Source organism: Nannospalax galili, unplaced genomic scaffold, assembly GCF_000622305.1.
Source record: "Nannospalax galili isolate Female #2095 unplaced genomic scaffold, S.galili_v1.0 scaffold339, whole genome shotgun sequence".
Lineage (NCBI taxonomy): Eukaryota > Metazoa > Chordata > Mammalia > Rodentia > Spalacidae > Nannospalax > Nannospalax galili.
In genome coordinates, this window is record NW_008344185.1 from 2,273,025 (window position 1) to 2,295,811 (window position 22,787).

Sequence of the window (22,787 nt, forward strand, 5' to 3'; positions counted from 1 at the left end):
CTCTATCATCTATCTATCTATCTATGTATCTATCATCTATCTATCTATCTATCTCTCTATCATCTATCTATCTATCATCAATCATCTATCTTCTATCATCTATCTCTCTATCATCTCTCTATCATCTATCTTCTATAGATAGATAGGTAGGACTAATACCATGCCTCTTTTTGGAGATTCTGAGAATATTATTTGACAACACTCACCATTTCCCCATCAGATAGACTTCATACCTGTGTTGTGGCTGCACTTCTGCTCAGCCTCTGTCCTTTCAAAGCATGAAGCTTTGCTTGGTTTTCTTCTTGGTTTCTTCTTGTTGTTGCTGAGGCTCAAACCCAGGGCCTGGTGTGTGTTAAGCATATGTTTTATCACTAAGACAGCGCTAAGCTTCAGACTGCTATTCTTTCTCAATTTAGTCCTACAAATTTTTACTGGGTTCATTCTTAATAGAAAGACACATGATGGGGCAGGAGAACCACCCTCTGCCCTCGGGTTTAAATCTGGAATCTTAAAGGGAACACAAGAGTGAGTAGTTATCTCCATCTACCTGGCCCTGGGAGAGGAAGATGAAAGTGATGGCTGATGAAGAGTCCTAGCAAGGGATCCAATTTTGTACTGAACTTAGATAATATGTTTCTCCTTCCTGCTCTCTCTGCTCAGTCTGGCCTCCAGGTCAATCTTAGGAATTTATGTATTCATCTTTTACTCATGAAGCATCTGTTATGTGCCATATACGTTTGGGATGCTGCAAGAGATACACAGGCAACATTGTTTCTCTTTTACTTTTATGTAAGGAGACATACAGAAAACAAATCTGTGTAAAACTAGGTAGCACTAATACCAGGCCTCTCTTTGGAGAGTCTGAGCAGATTATTTGACAATTCCCACCCTTTCCCCATCAGATAGATTTCCTGCTTCTGCTGTGTCTGCATCCCTGGTCAACCTTTCTGTTCCTTAGCTATCAACTGTCATACTGTGTTTTAAGGTTTGTAAGAATTCTTACAAGCTAATTCTCAATTTCTCTCTCTCTCTCTCTCTCTCTCTCTCTCTCTCTCTCTCTCTCTCCTCTCCCCCTCGCCCCTTTCTCTCTCTCCTTAGAATTGAACTCATGGTCTTGTGCATGATAGGCAGACACTGTACCATTGAGTGATACCTTTAGCCCTCTAGACAAGTTTTTTTTTTTTTTGTCTATTTTTTGAGACAGGGTCTCCTTGTAGCCCCAGCTGTCCTGGAACTCACTATGTAGATGAGGCTGGCCTCGAACTCAGAAAGATCCGCCTGCCTATGCCTCCCAAGTGCTGGGATTAAAGGCGTGCGCCACCACGCCCAGCAACAAAATTTAAAAAAAAAAAAAACTTTCATTGAATTTCTTTGACGATTTCATACATGCATATATACATGTATAAAGTATATTCTGATTACTCTAGTCCCCATTCTCTCTAATCTCCCTCCTACCTTTATGACCCCTCCCCTCACAAGTCCCTTCCCACATTCATGTCTTTTTTGTTTTTTTTTTTTAAGACCGACTGAGTTTAACCAGGATTGTGTGTGTGCACAAGGGATTTGGAATACCCTGGTGGGCTCCTCAGTGGGTACACAACTGAAGACAATGACCGCCCCTCTCCCAGAATCTATCAATAGCCAATAGTCCAGCGGGGAAGGGTAGGATCTCATGAACCCCTCCCTGATCCATGACTGACTTTTGATAGGCCTCCTTTTGTGTAGGCCTGTTGCAGGCAGCTACAGCTGCTGTGAGGTCATGACTACATTGACTCTGCCATGCCTGATGACAACTTTTCTATCTTCTGGCTCTTACGTTCTTTCCAGTATTTTCTGGAATGACCCCTGAGCCTTAGAGAGAGTGGTATAAATACTCTATTTAGTGCTGAGTACTCAATTGTCAAGTTTTCTTAGCACCTTGAGCAGCAATGTGTGTCTTCATTCACAGCAGTTAATTGCAAAGAGAGGCTTATCTAAGGCTGGGAGTTGCCTTTGTGTGTGAATATAAATATATTCAGAAGATAGTTCAGTACTATGACAATTGGTTAAACAACAGTACTAAGCTCACACTGGGAGCCTAGCACCCACCTCCTTGGCCATGGAGTTTTGGCTGGATTTATAGTACCAGATACGAATTCCCTACTGTGGAATGGGATTCAAATCCAATCAGAGTGGTTGTTTACTCCCTAAGAGTGGTGCCACTATTTCACCAGTGAACACACCTTGCCTGGCAGGTTGGTATTATAGATCACAGGTTCACAGCTGGGTAAGACTACTGGTGCCTTTTCTCCCCCAGTAGCCTCTGTAGCACCTCTGGCACTATGAAAGCTAGCCAGCAGGGAGGATGCTTCCAGCTCAGTTCCAACTTGATGTCTCTAGATGACATCTTCATTGATAGTTATCAACTAGTTCTGGTGGGCAACCAACAACAGTGGCAAGGCCTATATTGCTTTGGGGGCCTCTGGGGCCTCCTTGACCAACAACTCATAAGAAAATCTCTCATAACCTGGCACTGGGATCTCAGTTTAGTTAAACACTTGGCTTTCAGAAGCACTATTATCCAGATATGCAGGATATCCCCCCTTCTAATGCTCTCTTTTTTTATCTTATCATTTTTAATTGGTGTACAATGTAGTAAATTTCCATATGGCTTTTTCATATGTCCTTAATTTTGGTTAGCGTTCCCTCCCGCCCTCTTATCTCCCTTGTTCCCTCATCGTCACCCCTGTCTAAACTTTAGTGATGTTAAAGACATATTTATTTTATTTTCATTAATCTTTTAAATTGAATTTTGTGAATTTATATATTTTGATCATATTTAGCAACCCCCTTGCAGCTTCCCTGCTGGATTTCATGTACTCTGTCATATATGTTAAGGCCTATCAAGCCAAGTTTGTGTCCCCAAATGTCCATCTACTGGAGTCTAGTTAACCTATCTAGTGTCACATTCTTAGAGAGAAAACCAATTCCACCCTCTCCCGGTAGTTATCAGCTGTCCGTAGTTCCTCAGTTAAGGTTGGGCTTCTTCCCCATGTCCTCACTTCTGTGCTGGGATTTTGTCTGACTTTAGCTTGCGTGGGTCTTGTGTATGCTGTTACCGTTGCTGTGAGTGTGCACGAGTAAGTTCCTAGCTGTATGGAACACTCTTGTTTCCATCTACTCTGGCTCTTACATTCTTTCTGCCCCTTCTTCCCAATGGTCTCTGAGACTTGAGTGTCAGAGGTTTGATATAGGCATCTTATTCAAGGATAAGCACTCTGCAGTCTCTTTTGACAATTGTGGCTTTCTGGATTAATCACCATCTATTGTATGACAAAGCTTTGCTGGTGAGTTGGGAGATGCATTAGTATTCTGTCTTTCCCTTGTTCTGCTGTATTCCCTGAGCCTTGGGTGTAGAGGTTCTATTGCGGACGTGTCACTTAGGGCTGGGCACCTCATAGACACTTATTCTCTGCTTTTGACCAATTGTGGAACTTTGAAATAATCTCCATCTGTTGCTAAAAGAAGCTTCTTTGAGGAGTGGTCAGAGGTACACTTGTCTGTAAATATGAGGATACATATTTAGAATACAGTAAGAAATTACATTGGTCTATGGAGGTGACAAAACAGTTGTTTTTTACTCTAAGATCTTGATCTTTCCAGCCATGTACATTTGGCTATGTTTACAGTATTCCATGAGTTCCCTCCCACTAGCAGCCCTTAAGTCCAATTAGATAGCTATTGATTACCCCCAAGATAAAAGTGTCACTACTGCACCGATAGAGATTATTTGCTGGGATAGTCATTGTTGTGGTTCATAGACTTTACAGCTGGATGGAATCACCAGTTGGTTTTCTCCCTTGGCAGTTTGTATAGTATTCTCTGATACTATGGGAGCTAGTCTTCAGGGAGGAGGCTTCCAGGTCAGTTCAGTCCTGTGTCCAAAGAATGTCCTATAAAGCAATATGAGATTCAAGATACTTTCATGTCTAACCCAGTAGTTCCTATTCTATACAATATTTCCTGAAGGTATTTAGGAGAAATACCTTTGAGAAGTTGTGCTGTTCAGTATGTCTCAGACATAATTGGGAAGTTTTGTAGTGGAGCAGACCGAAGTGCCCGAGGAGCTTGTGGTCTGGGATGCTTTGTTGCTTAATTTCCACTTGTTTTATTGTTAGTCCTCTTTTCCATTGTGGGCCAAGGACATTTCTTTCAACACATATCATGTGACTGAGATCTGGATCAGGGTCTTTTAAAATGGGGGTCATAAACGCTGGATTATGAATGTATAATGAGTCAAGATCAGCATTAAGACTCTGAAACAGAGTGGGGCATGATCTGGTGCTACGTGCCTGTAATCCCCTTGCTCAGAAGATGGTGGTAGGAGGATTAACAGTTCAAGGGTAGCCTCAGCTACATAGAGAGGTCCAGACCAGCCAAGGCTATATGAGAGTCTGTCTCAAAACACTAAAAAACAAAACAAAAGCACAATGTAGTATAATGTAGAATAAAATATCCTATAGAGAAGGAAACAAATGGAAAAATAGATGTGATTTTGTGAAATTTTATTGTATACATACTTTCTATATAACATATAGAAACGTATAGTCTTTCTATACACACACATTATATGCCTAGGTATAAGGTTGCTATATAAAATACTAGTTTTGATTACATGCTGTGGTGAAAAAGTTTGGAAGTCAGGCTGTTCTAGGTGAGGGTCAAAACTTTACTACTTCTTATCCTGTTAACCACATTGCTAATTCTCTGGGGAAAATTTTTAGTTAAAGAGTGCTCACCCCCAACTACAGAAGAAACATAACTTATTCTTGTTCCTACCCACAAAAGAATGGTATTTTTTAAGTTTCAAGGCGTGGGTTGCACCATCACAGAAGAGGGGGTGGAAAGTTTGAAGAGCCAGTATTCTGGGAAGACTTGAGTGACACAGTGTCTTCTGGACACGACAGGACCATTGCACCCAGGAACTCCCAGAAGCTGGATTTGCGTGCACAAGATCAAACCAGTCAACATTCCAGCATGGAGGGAGGAGGGGCTTATGAGCACCTGCCATTAACTGTCGGAATACCGACAGTTGATGCTTCTTGGGGATGAAGAGTCAGTTCGTTTTTGTTTTTCTTTAAGGGTGTGGTCCTGGTAAGTTGACTAAGCTCCAGTGGATGGCCCCATACCCATGAGTATATATGGGCAGCACGAATTGGACTTCACGCGTTAAAAAAAGGAGGAGGGGGCACAAAGTTGGGAGGGGGTGGCGAAGTGAGAGGTAGATCTTGGAGGAGTAAGGAGGCGGAGTGAGGGTGAATATGATAAATACATTGTATGAAATTCTCAAAGAATTAATAAATATATATGGGGGGGGAGAGAGAGAGAGAGAGAGAGAGAGAGAGAGAAAAACTTTCTAGCGTGTGGTCTCTTTGATGACACGCCATGTAGGAAATAAAATGTTCAGAGCTTACAGTGACATTATTCTTGGAACTTAAAGCCATGAACCCTGAGAGAGTATCTTTATCTGAGGTGAAGGTGCTATTTCCCACTATCTAGTAAGATAAGACTGTCACTGACGTGTTCGAAAAGGACTTCAAGAATGCTTTTGCTTTTGGTCCAGTCGCTCTAGCAAGTTCTAGAAGTATCTATGAAATTTTAGTGAAGCTAGTTTCCAAAGCTAATGTTTTAGGAAATGTATGGGATTATTTTTGCCCTTTACTATTTTTTCCTTCTTTTTATTCTTTCGTTTTCATTTTTAACACATCATAATAGATAATGAAGGCATTTTAACTGTTTGTTACATTTATTAAATATAATAAAAGCATTGTACTTAGGGTTGATTTTAAAGCATTATTTTAAGATAAGGTTCAGGAAAGTATATTTAAAAAATCAAATGTTTGGCAGGTGTATGTGCCTTTAATCTCAGCTCTGGGGAGGCAGAGGCAGACAGATCTCTGTAAATTCGAGGCCAGCCTGGTCCACATAGAAAGTTTTAGGACAGTCAAGGGTGTATTAGTGAGAGCCTGTCTCAACAAACAAACAAAAAAACAAACAAACCAAAAAGAAATCACAGCTCCCCTGGGGGCTTTCTGGTAGAAATCAATGGAAATATCTGTTTAGCAAGAGCATTTCTCTAAGTGAAAAGTTTTTATATGAACCTAACACTACAAATATTTATATTTTTTCCACAAGAGAACTTTGTGCCCAGGTATTAAGAAAGGAAATTTGCAAAAATACTTGAAGAAGTAAGAGAAAGGGAGTATTTTATTTTATTTTTGAAAAGAATATTCACTTTATAGGATGAGGATGGGGGAGGAATGAATGGGGCAGGGGGTCTGGATTTGGTTGGGAACTGTTGTATGAAATTTTAAAAGTTCAATAAAAATATGTATACATATATAAAGAATACTCACTTTATGGGACTAGAGAGTTGGCTCAGTAGTTAAGAGCACTGGCTGTTCTTGCAGAAAACCTGGGTTCGAATCCTAGCACCCACATGGTGACTAAGAAACATCAGTAATCTCCAGATCCAGGGAATCAGATGCCCTTTTCTGTCCTTTGAGTGCATTGCACAGCACTGGTACACTTACACACATGAAGGGAAAACATTCATACACATAAAATAAAATTTAATTAATTAAAAAAACTATTCACTTTAAAAAATGAATTTTATTTTTATGTTTTTCTGCGTGTGTCTGTGTGTGCTTTTATGCAGGTGCCCCTGGAGGCCAGAAACATTAGATTCTCCTGGAACTGGAGTTATCCTACAGGGGTACTGGGTGGTGTCAGAACAGTACAAGCTCTTAAGTGATGTGCCATCTATCCAGCTCCAAGAGAGGGAGTGTTTTAGATTTTTTTCTTTGTGGCTTTATTTCAAAGTGAGCTCCTAAAATTAGTTGCAAAAATTAAATTTATTATTTTATTATGTGCATAGATTTCTTGTTTCTTTTCCTTCCCTCCATTCTTTCCTTCCCTCCCCTTCTTTTCCCTTCCTTGTATGCTTGGAATCAAACCAAGGCTTTGCACATGCTAGGCAAGTGCTCTATTACTGAGTTACATCTCCAACCAAATTTCCTATTTCTAAAAGCTGATTTACTTCCTACTTCTGCAAAAGGATAACTTTCTTGTATTTGTTTGATGGTGGTTAAAATGAACATAAATATCCCAACAAAAGCACATTATTAAAAATGAGAAGAAACACGCAAAATAACAAACATTAGTGCAAGGTTCTATATTGTTTACTTTTATTTTTATTTTAAAAATATTTTATTTATTATTTTTATTTTATGTGTATGCGTGTATTACCTGCATGTAGGTAAGTGCACCTGTGTAGTGCAATGCCTACAGAGGACAGAAGAGACTGTCAGAAGAGATCCCATGGAACTGGAGTTACAGACAGTTGTTAGCTGCCATATGGGTGCAGGGATTCGAACCTGGGTCTTCTGCAAGAACAGTCAGTGTTCTTGACTGCTGTGCTATCTCTCCAGCCCCTATATCCTTTACTGTGGAAATTTACATCATGCTAATTAGTAGAGGTGATAAACAATACCACTGAAATCTGCCCGATGACTTTATAGACATACACAGGTGCCAAGGATCCAAGTGCAAATGATTATGACTAGTAATAATCAGATATATACAGTAAAAACTCATTCAATTTTATGTCTTACAGGGCTTATACTGAGTTCAATATTGTATAACTATTACCTCAACTGTGAACCTAGAAACTTCACCCACTTGTGAAGGAGATGTACTGTTGCTCTGGAGTGTGTTACTGAATATGTTAAAGCTGTAGTGAAAAGCTTCTAATCATGTAGTTACTAAAAATTAAAAAATATAATGATTAAAAAAATAATTCTTCAAAGCATAAAAATATTTTATTTTTTTGTGTGTATGAGTCTATTGCTTGCATATATGTAAGTGCACCCATGTTGTGCAGTGCCTGTGGAGATCAGAGGAGGGTATCAGAGCCCCTGGAACTAGAGTTAGGGATGGTTGTTAGCTGCCATGTGGCTGCTGGGAACTGAATCTGGGTTCTCTGCAAGAACAGCCGGTGTTCTTAACTGCTGAGCCATCCTGCCAGCCCCCTTTTAATTTTTAAAAAATATTTATTTTATTTTTAGTTATGTGTATATGTGTGTGCAGATACCCTTGGAGTCCTGGAGAGGTTGTTGGATCCCCTTGAGCTGGAGTTACAGGCAGTTGTGAGCCACCTGATGTGGGTGCTGGAAACTGAACTTCTGTCCTTTATAAGAGCAGTGTGTGCTCTTAACTGCTGAGCTGTCTCTCCAGATCTTGTTCTATACCATTTAAAAACAACGATAACAAATTGCTTTTTGTTTAAGTTTTAAATTAAAAAAAAAGATGATGGACTTCGATAAGAAAGGAATTTTTCTTTGGTGTTTGGTCTAATGTTAGAATATTGAAGTGGTCTTAGTTCTGGATCTGCTGTTAATTAGCTGTGATTTTGTGTGAGATGTTTAATATCCCTAAATTATTTTTCTTCACCTATAAAATAAGGGACTGCATTAGATCTGTGAACCTATCTTCTTTATGTATTACCATACACAGAGCTGGTCCCATGGCCCCATTTGGAGCATCTCTTACCAATGCGTGGGCTGTGTGTGTGCACAAAGGGGAGCATTGGGAGTGATGTGTGGATGGAACAAGTCCCCAGGAGTCTAGGCTATGTCTCCTCCAGGATTTGAGCAGTACACATAGGACAAGATGTATCATAGGACAAGATGATGCCTCAGCTTCCTGCTCTTAATCAGCTTGTTCTGGTTGTATGAAGAAGTGACTGACTCCTCTCCTAGTTTGATTTCAGTTGTACCCCCAGATACCTTCCCATTCAAAACCTTACCTGGCCTCATTCTCTTTCATGTACTCCCAGCCCTAGCCTCCTCTCATGAAGTCATTTTTGTCTATTTGGGCCTAATATTTTGGTCATTAAGGCCCCTGTTGGGTTAGGTTAAGTTTTTGCAAAGCATTTTCCAGGAGACATTAGTGAATCCTTTGTCATGCTGAAGTCAAAAGGACTATGTAGTTAGTTAAGTTTGAGAAATGCTACAGATTCATCTTCAAAACACCTCAATGCACTCAACAGCCCTAAAATAAAATAAGTTCCAAAATAAGGACTTGTGTTTAATTTTAACCCAGAGTTCCTAAATTTGTGTGAACATTAAATGCTGTTTTCATTTTTGTTAACCTTTGTATTTGTTAATCTTCTGTAAGACAATTATGCCTTAGAATGTTCTTTGGGAATAATGATTTAAAGAACAGAAGGGATAAATTCTGATATCCCTAGAATTTTGTAAGTGAGCCTTGTGTTTGCATTGCGGAGAGGTTCTGGGCCTTTTTGCATTAAGCTAAGATAGCATGTACAAGCTCTGTAGCCTGTGGATGTCACCTTCTTTGAGTAAGGGCTCTTTGATATGTGATAAAGTTCAGGTTGAGATGAGATGGTCCTGCATTATGGAAGCATGCCTAAATCCAATGCCAAGTGACTTGTGACTTTTAAGAGAGACAAAGGAGAATAAACACAGTGAAGAGGAACTAGTGTGCTCACAGGGGCCGGCAGGTATGAAGTGGCATGATGCAGAATTTCTGGAGCCTCCCAGGGTGTGCATCACCTAGAGTTTACACTTCTACCCCAGAGGGTGGAAGTATCAGTTTCTGGTCCGTTCAACTGCCCAGCTTGTAGTTGTTAGGTCAGACACAGGATGCTGGTGGGGTGGGGTGGGGTGGGGTGGGGGTGAGAGTGAGCCCTAGAGGAAACAGTAAACTAAGCAAGTGCTGGGTGAGAGGCTGAAATGGCCTGACCTGTGAATTTGGTGGGTATAGGGAGCCCTTTAGCCTGAGAAGGATATTGGCTCCAGCTTAGGTCACCTCAGCTTAGGTCACCTCAGTCCCCATCAACCATCATCACAATGTGTTCTGAGTCTTGTCTTCCTTTTTCCACAGGCCACAGAGGCAGAGTGCTGCATCTGGCCCTGAGTCCAGACCAGACCCAAGTGTTTTCTGCTTCTGCGGACGGGTGGGCCTGTGTGTGGAAGTGCCACTAGTCACCCAGCCCCTTGTAGCTGAGGATAGTGACACGGGCCTTCCTTCTCCATGAGGTCATTAGGAATTGGAGTGGTGATGTCAGCTCTTCCTGGTTGGGTGGCTGCTTGATTCCCTGCTACTTTCTTTGCACTTCCCAGGTCTGTGATTCTCTCTTCTTTCCGCTTCCCTTTTCCTCCCTCCTCTCTTTTTCCTCCTCTCCTCGTCTTCCTCTTCTGTGTTCATTTCTCTGTCTTTGCCTTTTTTAAGTATTTGTTTTCACTGTTTCAGTAAGGATCATGTTTTCTTCTTTTAAAAAATTTTTTAAAAATTATTTTCATTTTATGTCTATGAGTGTATTGCCCACATGTGTGTAAGTACACTTATGTGTGCAATGCCCACAGAGGCCAGAAGAGGGCCTTGGATCCCTTGGAACTGGAGTTATGGACTGTTGTTAGCCACAATGTGGGTGCTGGGAACCGAACCCCAGTCTTCTGCAAGAGCAGCCAGTGCTCTTAACTGCTGAGCCATCACTCCAGTTCAAGAATGAGTTCAAACACTTCTTCCTACCAGCCTTTTCTCCTAAGTTCCACAATTGTATTTTTGACTACTTTTGCATATTGCCTTTTTGAATGTCTTTCTTATTTTTAGATCAAACTCAATATGTTGAAGGCAACTCATTCACCTGAAAAACACTTTCTAAAATTCTCCAACCATATGCTATTTGCTCTAATAAGCATGTATATTATTTCCTCTTAAAATTAGGCATCTGTTGGGTTTACTTTCCTTCAGTTTTAGTCTGTTTTCTGCTGCTATAACAGAATATCCAAGAGTAGGTAACTTGTAAACAATAAAAGTTTATTTAGCTCATGGTTCTGGAGGTTGAGAAGTCCAAGAGATGGTGCTGGCATCTGGAAAGGGTCTTTGCACCATCTCATCTTAGGGCAGAAGGCAGAGGACAGAGAATAGGAGACACACAAGTAGGAGACATGTAAGAGACCAGGGGGACAAGAGGAAGTCATTTTTATAGCAAACCTACACTTCTAATATCTGACCCACTCCCATGATAACCACATTAATCCATTCACTAAGGCAGAGCCCTCATGACCTAATCACATATGTTAGGCCCCATCTCACAACATTGTTACACTGAGGATTAAGTTTCTATCATAAAAATGTTGGGGACACATTTCAACCATAGCACGCTCTTAATGATCTCATCCATAGCCCTATCTAGCCTTGGTTCTCCCCTTGGTCTCTTCTCTTTTTTCCCTCTAGTCATGTGTTTCATACCTGGTCTATTGTAACCACCTTCTACCTGGTTCTCCTGTGTTTAGTCTTCTTAGAGCTCCACATTGTTGCTAGATGAAACTCCTAAACACACTGACAACCCTTCTGGTCCCCTGCTCATACATTCTCAGTAACATTGTTATTGTCTAACCCCCTAACTTTAGCCTCTGGAGTCCTGAACCAGGACATGATGTTTGTCAGGGGTCCTTTTCTTGCCTTGGCTCTGCCATATACAAACTGTGTGACGTTGGATGTGCTGTCACAGCTGCAAGAATGGCACTTTGGACTCCATAGATGCCAAGGCCTGTTCAGTCTAATGGGTCCACTGCTCTGCCTTCAATGTTAATTCCCATCAGTACCTGCATTAACCTCAGGCTACCACTGTGCATCTTCTATCTGGCACCTTTGTTGGAAACTTTTCTTCTACTCTGGATGTCATGGTCTTTCCTTCCTATTTTTTGGCACACAGTGTTTTCTGGGTTTGAATTCTTACCATAGTCTGTATCACTTATTTGGTATTAATACATTATTTGAATAGTTATTTAAATATTTTATTGCTTTGTGAGTCTTTAGTTTCCACACATTTCTTTCCATGAACCCTCAAATTGAGGTGATTAGGGGCCACACGCTACACTTTTTGGTCTTTTCAGAATATTATGTGCACCCCAGGTGACAAATTGATTGATTTGTCATACATTTTTTGGTGATTTTACTTTTTCTACTTGAGATAAGATCGCACTGTAGAGATAACTCCGGCTAGACTTGCACTTAGTGTCATCCAGACTGGCTTCAAATTTGTAATCCTCCTGCCTCCACCTCCTGAGTGCTGGGGGTTGTAGGCATGAGCCACCACATCTGACTCGTAAAGCATTCTCCCTTGTTCCTTCCAAATCCACAAAACACCAACCTTGATTATTGAAGAGCAGGGATATATATATGATTCTCCCACCACATTACCGTTAGTTTGCCAATAAAGACCCCCCCCCCTTAAATCAGAAACATCTATCTGAGCCTAGTCATTCTTTCCTTAAACATGTTAGGCTATCAAAAGCTGGAATATATACATATATGTATATAGATGACAAATGTTATAAAACAGTGCTAGAGATTGAATCAGAGCCTTGTTTAAATGAGTACATTTAATGTGAACTTCTTAATTAGCTAAGTAGAAAATATATGAAAACGTGCAGCTGAAAAATGTGCAAAAAGATCAGGCAGTCTCCACGGTCCTCCATCGTTTTAGTCCAGGCTCTTCTGTCTTAATAATCTCATGATCCTGAGTCATTATCAAATGCCATTTTTCTATTAAACAGTGACATATAAACAAAGGGGCCCCTTTAAGAAAAATATTAATATATATGAAGGATTCCACATTTGCCTGGGGAAAATACCATAAGTCATTTCTGGTTTCTATCCTCACAGTTCTTGAATATAAATGAGAATAACACGTGTGGAGGTGTAACGGTCTCTCACGGGGCTGACTCTTCCTTTTCACCCCAGTGCTCTCGACTCTATCAGAATGGCTGAACCCTGCCTATCCTATCACTCATCCTGGAGGCCACTGAGAGGGTAGAACACACATCCAAGGAGAAATTCCCATCCTTGACACCTAGATGACACTGGTGGCCCCGGTTTCCTAATCTCTCCCTATATTATCCATGAAGTGCCTCGTGACTCTTTGGCTTTGCTGATGGAGATCTGCCCAAGTTAACAAGAAAGAAGCAAGTGCAGAAACAAGATGATTTTATTTGTGATTAGATGAAGAAGAGACAGCAAATGAAATGAAATACAGTTATTTAATTAGTGCCCCTCATAGTCAGAATTATCCATCTGAGATGCTTCTTTGAGAGAAGTGTGTAGATGCCAGGCCCTCGGGGGTCTGCACACTTCCCTGAAAGGCCAAAGGCTGTGATGCCTCGGAAGACACCGTCACACAGCAGAGGGCTTCCAGAATCTCCCTGGGGGAACAAGAGGGGTGGAATGAGGTGGGATCAGTGTGGATTGTGACCACAGCAAAATGGATAAAAGCTCTGTAGCCCTTCATATAAAGATCAGTCTTTACTTCACTGAAGATCAGTGCTTAAAACATCAAAATGCTTAGAAATATTTTAATATTTATAGGTAGTGGAAACTCAAGTGAAACTTGTATCATATATTTTACCCTGTAATTTTGAGATCCAGTCCCTTTTTCCAGAAAGCCAACCCTCCTGTTGTCATTTTCCTCAAAATGTTTAATAACCCAAGGGATGGAACAGGCAAACATAGACGATACAGTTAGGCAAAGAGTAAGCACTATGTTTTCTGGTTCCTTATCTTCCCAAAGACAAAAACCAAAGTCACCCCATTCAGGGAAATGTTGGTTTTATGTCTGAAATAAAGAACCAGGCATCTTCCTGAGATACATTCCCCTGCCTCTTATAGACCTGGCATGTGCAGAATCAGTTTTGTAGGCTGGATGTACCAAGTCCAGGGCACTGAGAGATCAGGGAAGCACTGCAGTACAGGGGCCGTGGTTCCCAGTGCAGGAAGGTCTGGGTTCCTGGGTGCCCTATGTGGAGGATGTGGGAAGGAATGAGCAGGGGAGGGGAAAGTAGAGGGAGGGTGCTGAGTGGGGAGGGGGAGTAGAGAAAGGGTGCTTAGGACAAGCCATCTTGTCCTGGCACTTAGCTAACCTTGATCCTGAAGACAAGCCACAGCTCCCCCAACTCTCATTCTTGGATACCTGTGGAGCCAGGCACGTGGCCGTCAACTCAGGCAAGACTCTGTGGAGTCTTTGGAAAAGGCACGAAATGACAACTGGAACTGAGTCTAAAAATTTGCATAGTATATTTTTACTCTTATCTTTAATCAGGCCCTTGTCCCTCTTGTTTTGGGGGACATTGGGATGGAGGGTTATATATTCTCTGGTGAAGGGCTGGGCCTGAGCTCAGTAGGAGGAAGCTATGGGGTCTAGTTTCAGGTCCTTGCCCAGGCTTGGGAATGGCTGGCATTTCAAAAATGTCCAGGTTAAAGGACAGAGGAGCTTTTGAGGAGCTGAGGTGGGAAAGGAGACTGAAGGCTCTCAAGGAAATGCCTTAGAATTTTATGTATCTTAAGTTTAGATCTGTATATGGCAATATGAAAACTGAGAAAAACCCACTCCATTTATTAGTGTTTTTTTTTTTTTTTTTTTTTTTAAATGAAACCAAGACAATACAGTGGGTCCACACTGGTACTAGCCATGGAATTCTTCTTTTTAGTGACTTTCAATCTGAGCATGTTAATTTATTCATCTGGGCCTTATAAAAATTTCAAAGGCACTAGGAACCTACAGAAGTCAATGCTCTGACAAGACCAACCATAATATCTCATCGTCCCTACCTGCACGTTCCAAACAGCTAACCCATACGATCTTATTTTACTTACATCACATGAGTCTTTTTCACCACGGAGGCTTCCTGCACAAATCATATTTAGTCCAATTACAGGATTAAAATTATAGTGCTTTTCGTCATTGCAGATTTTCCTGTCTATGACAGTGATGTTGACTTCTCTCAGTACATCAGAGGGACTTCGTTTATTCTGAGTATTCCCCCAACCTGCAACTTGACATCCAGTTCCTGGTTTCACATCATCCCCGTTTTTTGGTAGATGAAGGATAGCCACATTTTTGTTAATGGTGGCTTTTTTTTTTAGCTGTAGAGAGACAATCATACAGTTAGTGTGAGATATTAGTTTTTTAAAAATTAGGTTCTTACCCAATCCTCTGGGACTCCCTTATTTGGGGGGCTAGGGAAATACTTTCATGTAGGTAGCAAGATTTTAGATGGTCCTATGATTCAAGAAGACAATCAAAGGTACATACCTGTAAAAGTTTAAGATCACCCTCATGTGTTTCTGGATCAAAGCACGGATAGGAAAACACCTTCTTAATGGATAGTATCTGCTTTTCGGACTCATTCTTCAGTAGTGAGTGAGCCCCAAGAATAATCTGAGACTTTTTGTTTCTGTAATAGAACACTGGTTACTAGTTATTTTCTTTAATCAAGAGCTGAATATATTATGTGTTGATCAGTTTTATTGTGTCATTGGTAAAAGTGCCTCATTTGGAGAAACTCTGGCTTGAAAGAATATGTCTGTTTTAAAGGCAAGATGCTGATGAATCCACTATCATTACTGTGTTAGCTTTATGCAGCTTTAAAAAATGCCCGAGACTGAGTGTATTACAAAGAACAGAGGCTTCCTTTGGCTCACAGTTCTGGAGTCTCACAGCTCAGTGTCAGCATCTGCTTGGCTTCTAAAAAAGGCCTTGTACCATATCAGCTCATGGTAGAAAAGAGGCAGGGAAGTGGGTGTGTGAAAAGGAGGAGTTGCAAGACAGATGAAGGAAGAGAGTGAATAGGAAGCTTAACATGCTTAAAACAGTCACTTTCATGGCAACTGGCCCACTCTGAAGGCTACATTAACCCTTTCACCAGGTAGAACCCCCATGACATTACTACCTCTTGAAAGTCCCACCACATTGGAGCCAAAGAGCTGGCTCAGCAGTTAGAAGCATGTGCTGGCTTGAATGGAAATGTCCCCCATAGGCTCCAAGTATTTGGACATTTTGTCCCCAGATGATGGCACTGTTTGGGGAGGTTTTAGAAGGTGTGGCTATCCTGGAGGAAGCACATCATTGGGGGTGGGCTTAAAGAATTCTTAAGTTTTGCCAGATCTCCAGTTGCTCTCTTGCTTCCTGTGCCTGCCTGATGATGTGAGAGCTTAGCTTCTGTTGCTCCTGCTCCAACCACCTTCAGCCATCATGCATCCCTGCCATGATGGACTGTCATTCCCCTGGAACCATAAGCTCAAATAAACTCTTCCTTCTATAAATTGTTTGGATCAGTGTTTCCATCACAGCAACAGAAAAGTGACTAATACAGAGCACTAGCTGCATTTGCAGAGGACCTGGGTTCCATTCCCAGCACCCAGAAGGTAACCAACCATCTGTAACTCCAGTGCCAGGGATCCAATAACATCCTCTTTTGGCCTCTGTGGGTATTGCACACACATGATGGATTTACATACATGCAGGCAGAATACTCATACACGTTATAAAAAAGTTCCATCACCTCTCAGTATGGTTACACTGGGGGTCAAGCTTCCAGTACATGAACCTCTGAGAAGACAAACCACATGTAGGCCATGGTGCTTGTCAGCCCCCACCAGCTTATTTAGGACAAGCTAACCAATGTTCACTGAAAACCAAATGAGAGAATTCCATGGCAACAAACATAAATCTTTGCCTTGCCCCCAACCCCCTTGCTGCTCTTCCTGTTTGGCTGTTGTATAGAACTGGGATGTGTTCTAGTGAGCATCTCTATTGCTGTGACAAATCACTCTGACCAATACCATCTTGGGAGGAAAGGATTTATTTGACTTAGATCTCCACAGTTTATCACTGAGGAAGCCCAAGGAAGGAACTCAGGGCAGGAGCTTGGAGGCAGGAGCTGAAGCATATTCCAGGAAGGAACACTGTTTACTCCCTTAGTCCATGTTCAACCTGCTTTCTTATACAATACAGGACCACCTGCCCAGGGGTGGTACTACCCACAGTGGGCTGGGCCCTCCTGCATCATTCAATAATCAAGAAAATGCCCCATAGACATGGCCACAGGCCAGTTCAATGGAGAAAATCCCCCAGTTGAGCCTCCCTGTGCCCAGGTGTGTCAAGTTGACAACCAACATTATCCAGCACAGGCTATGAATTCCTGGAAATCAAAGGTCTCGAGAGTCCAGAAGCAGGAACTCTGATAGTTGTAAAGCAATGCATGGAAGAGCTCTTTGTAAGAGAAAAATAAACTCATAGATGAGAAACTTTGCAGAAACAGACTGCTCAGCACAGGAACCTGTGTGCATGACATGTAGTATGCACGTACTTCCTGATGTGGTTATGCTTAAGGCCCGTTATGGACTAGACCCATTGTAGCCTATACTCATTATATATTAGTCCTATTTTAGACTAGACCCATTACAGACTAGACCCACTGCAAACTAGATCCATTATAAACTCTATATACTAGACCCTTTGTAGACTAGATCTATTGTAAACTATACCCATTATAGATTATACCAATTGTAGACTAGACCCATTACAGACTAGACTCTTTTTACATTATACCACACAAGACTCACTGCTTCTTCTCCATTATACCTGAGAAGACTGGTCTCACTTAAGACATTAGAACTATACTTTCCAGAGCATGCTTTGAGGAATAAATGTTCTACAAATCTGTGTGGCTCAATAGCCACTAGCCACATGTGGTTACTAAGGACGTCAGTGTATGACCAAGGAATTAAATTTGTAATTTTAGTTAGTTTCATATATTAAATTTACATTGCCCATGTAGTACTGTGGCAGGAGAGTAGAGACTTGAGAAAGTGACATCAAGATTAACATAGAAAAGAAACTATTTGGCAGAGGACTGGAAACCCTTCTCCAAAGAGGCTTCAGACTACAAAAGGAGCATGCTCAAGAAAAGTGGAAGAGGTGGATGCTTTGTAATGACGTCTAAAGGGTCTTCACTCTAGCATCCCAGTGTTTTTTTGAGCCTTTCCCCAGCTCAGTAGCCCATTTCTAGTCTCAGGAGTGATTTCCTCTTCTTAATAAACTGGCTCTATATCTATTCAAATCATATATCCTTGGTCCAATTCTCTGTCTTGGGACACAAGAACCTGGGCAACTTCAATGGATATCCCTAAACTCATTGACCAGCCCAGGTTTGGAGGACCAGTTTAGGGAGTAGGGAAAAGACCAAGCCTGGAAAGAGTTCATGGTAGCCATTGTCAGGGACTGAAAGGGGACTGATGGGCAGAGCAACTCACTAGGGGATGATAGGAAGGCACTGGAAATAGGCTTTATCTGCTTCATGCTCTGCCCAGGTCCCCATGGGACACTGAAAGTTTGAACCTTCACTGCTCTGATTGGTTACTTTGCAGCTCCTACACTGGTGCTCTAGTGGGAACCCGTAGAAAGAGTTTACAAATGCTGTTTCTTCAGTGGCCTGATTCTTCGTGGCAAATCTGGGCTTAACGTCCTTTCATATTGCTGCAAGTTGCTAAAGACTTGATATGAAAGTACATGTGACTCTTCCATGGTTTTGTGAGATCTATTCTTTTTATTATTTCCCCAAATTAGAATATTTCTACAAACATTTTTTTAGCCCTAAGCACTTACGTGACACAATGGGCTGCAGTCAGGACCCAGTTATTTGCAATCAAAGCACCAGAACAGATGTCATCTCCATCTTTAAGTAGGACCATATAGGGTCTTGAATGAGGAGCTACTGTATCTCCTCCAATGATTCTCTCACAGTCACCTGTTCAATAGAAAAAGGCAAGTTAGGTCAATGTTCAGTCCAAACAGCTCTTCAGAAAAGTCACATTTTTTTTCCTTTGGCGAGAAAGCATAAAGAAGGGAGTTCAACCCCTCCTTTTCCTCCATATAGACCCTCAGGTCTCTGACCCTAAATCCTGGTCCTGTTGGATTTTCTGAGATGTGCCTGCCATCAAACCCACAGATGCTGCCACTGGTGTTCCAGGAACTATTTGATTGGAAATCTGTCAGAAACCTCTAATATCAGGATAGAGAGCTGTGCACTGGTTTACCAAGTAACAGTTGCTGCAGGAGATGCTGGTGTTGATGACCCTATTCCCTTCTGGTTAGTAACTTGGAGACTCAGGGTAGGGGTGGATTTTAAAAGTCTGCCTATTTCCCTTCTCACCCAAAGGCCTTGCAGACACACAGCATACAAACTGATGGTGACGCATTCTAGGTGTGACTCTCTATGAGGGCTTTGGTTGCTGTGAGACTTCTGGTTAACTGTACCACCCTCATTCACAGGTTGAGAGACTAATACCCGTTGTACCTAAGGTTCTCCTTCAATCTTAAGACCAAACAACATGGCCTAGTGTAAGTCCTTTCCAATTGAGGCAGGAGGAGTAGAGAGAAAGGGAGGAGATTCTGTAAGTAGGTTATTCACCTTAGTAAAACTTGCATGAGCTGGACCAAGGTGATGGACCCATTGTTAGAGGAGCAGAGAGGCACATACACACAAGGCAAGTGCCTGTGGTAGTTGAAGTATCTTGTATCTGTGTTAGACTTTCAATTTTTCCCTTTCTACCCCAAATATTCTTGGATTCCCCTAAAATATGTCTTGCTGTAGCTGAGAGTTATGTTTTTTTAGTAAGACTTAGCACTTCTTAGTCCACAATTAAGGTTAATTTGCTGTCACAGTCACAGAAAGATACCAATGACAGACTCAGAACTTCTCACCAGGGTTGATGAACATGGGGGGAAGGGAAAGAGAAGAACGTGGTCTGCTTTCCAAAAGGAAACTGGGAAGGAAAAATTCTAAGCTCTAGAAACAGAAAAGCAAGGAATGCATGGAAAACTGAAAGAATCTTAGCCAATTCCAAGTTTTCCCCAGATGAGTCTTGCAGAGCTAGATTAAGGAGAGCATTTTTAAACTTTCTGGGCTTCAGAAATCATGAATTCATGAACATTCTCTTATATAGAGGTCTGTATTTGTGCATATATGTCAGCTTCAGCAGTAGGGTCATTTCTGCCACCAACCACTCTTAAAAGGGTCTGGGGTAAGGGCTAGAGTAGATGGAAAGCTTTTAAAAAGCTGTAATCACTCATTACATTTAACAATTTCTGAAGCAGGAACTATGGTATCCAGACTTTGTTTTTAAAAAGTCTTCCAGATTATTCTAACGTGTGGGAAGATTCCGACCACTAGTCCAGATTATGAAGTATTACTTTCTTTTCTTTCTTCCTTTTTGCATCCAAATTGCTCCCTCTAAACATGGGAAACAAAGCAGAACACATCAAATTGCTTTTATTGTTTCCTTTAAAGAAAAATATATAGTTGTATTTTGCAAAAAGAAAGAAAGAAGGAAAAAGAAAGAAAGAATGAAAGAAGAAAGAAGAAAGAAGAAAGAAAATCTGTACAGTTTTACTGTTCGGGAAGATGTGGCATGCCTGAGTACCTGTGTGCTATGCTATGGTTGTAATATGGCCACCTTTGGTCCTAAATGTCTTTCTTCCTTATTGTTTTAAAATAAAACCCTAGAGCTTCTTTCAGAATTTCTGGCATTGAAGTTCTTATATAAGCCCCTACTGACCACTTTTACCTTCAAAAGCAGATGGGTCCTGGGGGATATCACGGCTGCCTCATATAGCCAGTCCATTTATCTTTAGCCCAAACTAGTCCCCACTTCCTAGTTGGTTCTTCAGAGAACATCTAGGGCTACTCGGGAGCTATTACTCTCCAGTGACAGTGCAAGAAATATGACAGCATTCCAACCCATGCACGTGTTGTTCATTATTATTTACTATATAGAAGCTTAATAGAAAATACTTATTACAGCTCTCGCAAAGAATTGGTGTGAGGACTTCTCCAATGTCTTCAAGTCTTGCTAGGGAAACTCTAGCCCAAAGAAATAGTGAGAAACACCCCAATGTCTAGGTCAGACACCAGCTTAATTGTCTTTAAGTCTGTCTGTCTAGTTTTTGTAGGAAGAAAGGCTGAGCTGCCTCGGGTACCACTATTTCTTTCCTGAACATTATAACTTGTTTAACTCAAGAGTATATCATTTATTTGCTCATTTTCACATTGTCTTTTAAAACAAATTTCAAGCTATAAGCTACAGGTTGGTAGCAATAGCCATCGGTGGTTCTGCTAACTTTTGGAAAGAAATTAAAAATAAGAAATATTTTTTTCTTCTTAAAAATAGGCAGGTGGATTGCTGTGAGTTCAAGTCCAGCCTGGTCTACATAGTGAGTTCAGGTCAGCTGGGACTACAGGGAGACCCTGTCTCAAAAAGACAAAAAGAATAAAAAATAAAAAAAAATTAAAAATGTAATTCAAATATGAATACTAAGCATTCTAAGGCTTTGGAGGCAGGTAATACTCTATCAGCATGATAAGGTTACATTATCAAAGGTTCACAAACGTCTGCTCCACCAATGGTTATGATGGAAATGACAGGAATCCATCTTACCTTCAGGAATTCGTAGAAGAAAAATGACAGTGGCCAGAGAAGATGCCAGGAACATGCAGGAGTTCCTCATCTTGGCTGCTCTCCCCACATCAGTCGACAGGAAAATCTGTTTCTGGTTCTTGACTGCTTGCACCTATATGCCAGAACACAAAGCGATGTGGTTTCCTTTCTTCTCTGTCTTTGAAATTTTAAGATTTAGCATTAGAAAATGAAACAAAAGTAGGTGAGAGCAGGCATAATCACCAGAGTGCTTGCCTGTGCTGGGCTGCTCAGAGGGGGAGGGGCTTGTTGCCCTGTAGGGCCCACTGAGTAAGGGAACCTTGTCCTCAGAACACAGACACAAGAAAGGACTGGAGCTGTCTTGGCTGGATTGCTTTCATCAGCAACAATATTATCTTCAGTATTCATCAGGAGAAGACTTAGAAATTAGAGTTTTAGGGGCTGGGGAGATGACTCATTCAATAAAGATCTTGCAGTGCAAGCGTGAGGACCTCAGTTCAGATCCCCCGAACCTACATAAAAAACCAGGTGTCGTTAATAAAAATTAGATAATTCAGATCCCCAGAATTAATAAAAAATCAATAAATTAATAAATTAATTAATAAAAATTAATAAAAATTCAGATCCCCAGAACCTACATAAAAAACATGTGTCATTAATCCAAGCACTGGAGAGGCTGAGACGGGAAGACCCCTGGGACTTGCTAGCCGGCCAGTCTAGCCCAACTGGCCATCTCCAGGTTTAGTCAGAGACCGTGTTTCAAACAAATAAGGTTGAGAATGATTGAGGAAGATACTAGATGTTAAACTCTGGTCTCCACACACACCTACATATAGTACATGTACATATACACATACGCGCACACGTGTGGGCACATATGATTAAGTTTTTGAAGTTTCAAAATTGCTTATCAGGTATATTTCTTTATACCTATATCCCTGGGTTATAAGAACTGATAAGCCCCAATTTTCCTTCCATGCCTGTGGAGGATGGCCTACTGAGCCCCTCTGGAGTCTGTGGCAGGTTTGGGGATGCTGCTGCTGGGGTAGGTGCTGTTGGTCTTTTTTTAGCCCTCTGATTGTGCTTCCTTGACCAGTTCATGTTACAACTCTAGACACTGTATCTAGAGTCGTCTTCTGCTCCTTCCTCCCTCCCGTTCTTTCTTTTCCATATTAGCTGAAAAGGAAAATAGGAATTTGACATGATTGTTTTGTATCAACATTGAGAATGCCTTCCTCTTAAAACACACACAAGATTTATCTACATGACACACAGTAATTAAAAATACTAGACTGGTGGAACTAACCTTCTTGGGTGTTTAACAGACATACTTTGAGGTCTATAACAATTTGGTCAGAGGGATATAAAAGACACTTTTTGCTCCTAGCCCTCCCAGGTTGACTAGTTCCAGAGGACTATGAGCATCTCTCAAAATGTCCTATAAT

At 41.2% G+C, this 22,787-nt stretch overlaps 2 protein-coding genes across 4 annotated transcripts in view; one reads left to right on the top strand and one right to left on the bottom strand.

Moving 5' to 3' along the window:
• Positions 1-10,100, top strand: part of Cdc20b (cell division cycle 20B) — a 68,152-nt gene extending 58,052 nt beyond the window's left edge. For all 3 annotated transcript variants that reach the window (XM_008840397.2, XM_008840398.2, XM_008840399.2), the window contains one exon: positions 9,946-10,100. In XM_008840397.2, coding sequence (XP_008838619.1) covers positions 9,946-10,046 — 101 coding nt within the window. In that variant the 3' untranslated portion in view covers positions 10,047-10,100. The remainder of the gene's footprint in view (positions 1-9,945) is intronic.
• A 2,939-nt stretch (positions 10,101-13,039) lies between these two features.
• Positions 13,040-21,421, bottom strand: Gzma (granzyme A). The gene is made up of 5 exons (XM_008840407.3): positions 21,343-21,421; positions 18,512-18,653; positions 15,158-15,299; positions 14,719-14,988; positions 13,040-13,271 (listed from the first exon to the last, which is right to left on the bottom strand). Exons 1-5 carry the CDS (start codon positions 21,410-21,412, stop codon positions 13,110-13,112), a joined length of 786 nt encoding a protein of 261 aa, XP_008838629.1. The 5' UTR covers positions 21,413-21,421; the 3' UTR covers positions 13,040-13,109.
• Positions 21,422-22,787: the final 1,366 nt, after the last annotated feature.

Bases quoted from the DNA above. Each gene is read 5' to 3' on its own strand.
- Gzma (XM_008840407.3), bottom strand. From the start codon at position 21,412: ATGAGGAACTCCTGCATGTTCCTGGCATCTTCTCTGGCCACTGTCATT. The intron at 18,654-21,342 runs GTAAGATGGATT...TCTATTGAACAG, and splicing joins TCTTCTACGAATTCCTGAAG to GTGACTGTGAGAGAATCATT. The intron at 15,300-18,511 runs GTAAGTGCTTAG...GTTCTATTACAG, and splicing joins ACTGCAGCCCATTGTGTCAC to AAACAAAAAGTCTCAGATTA.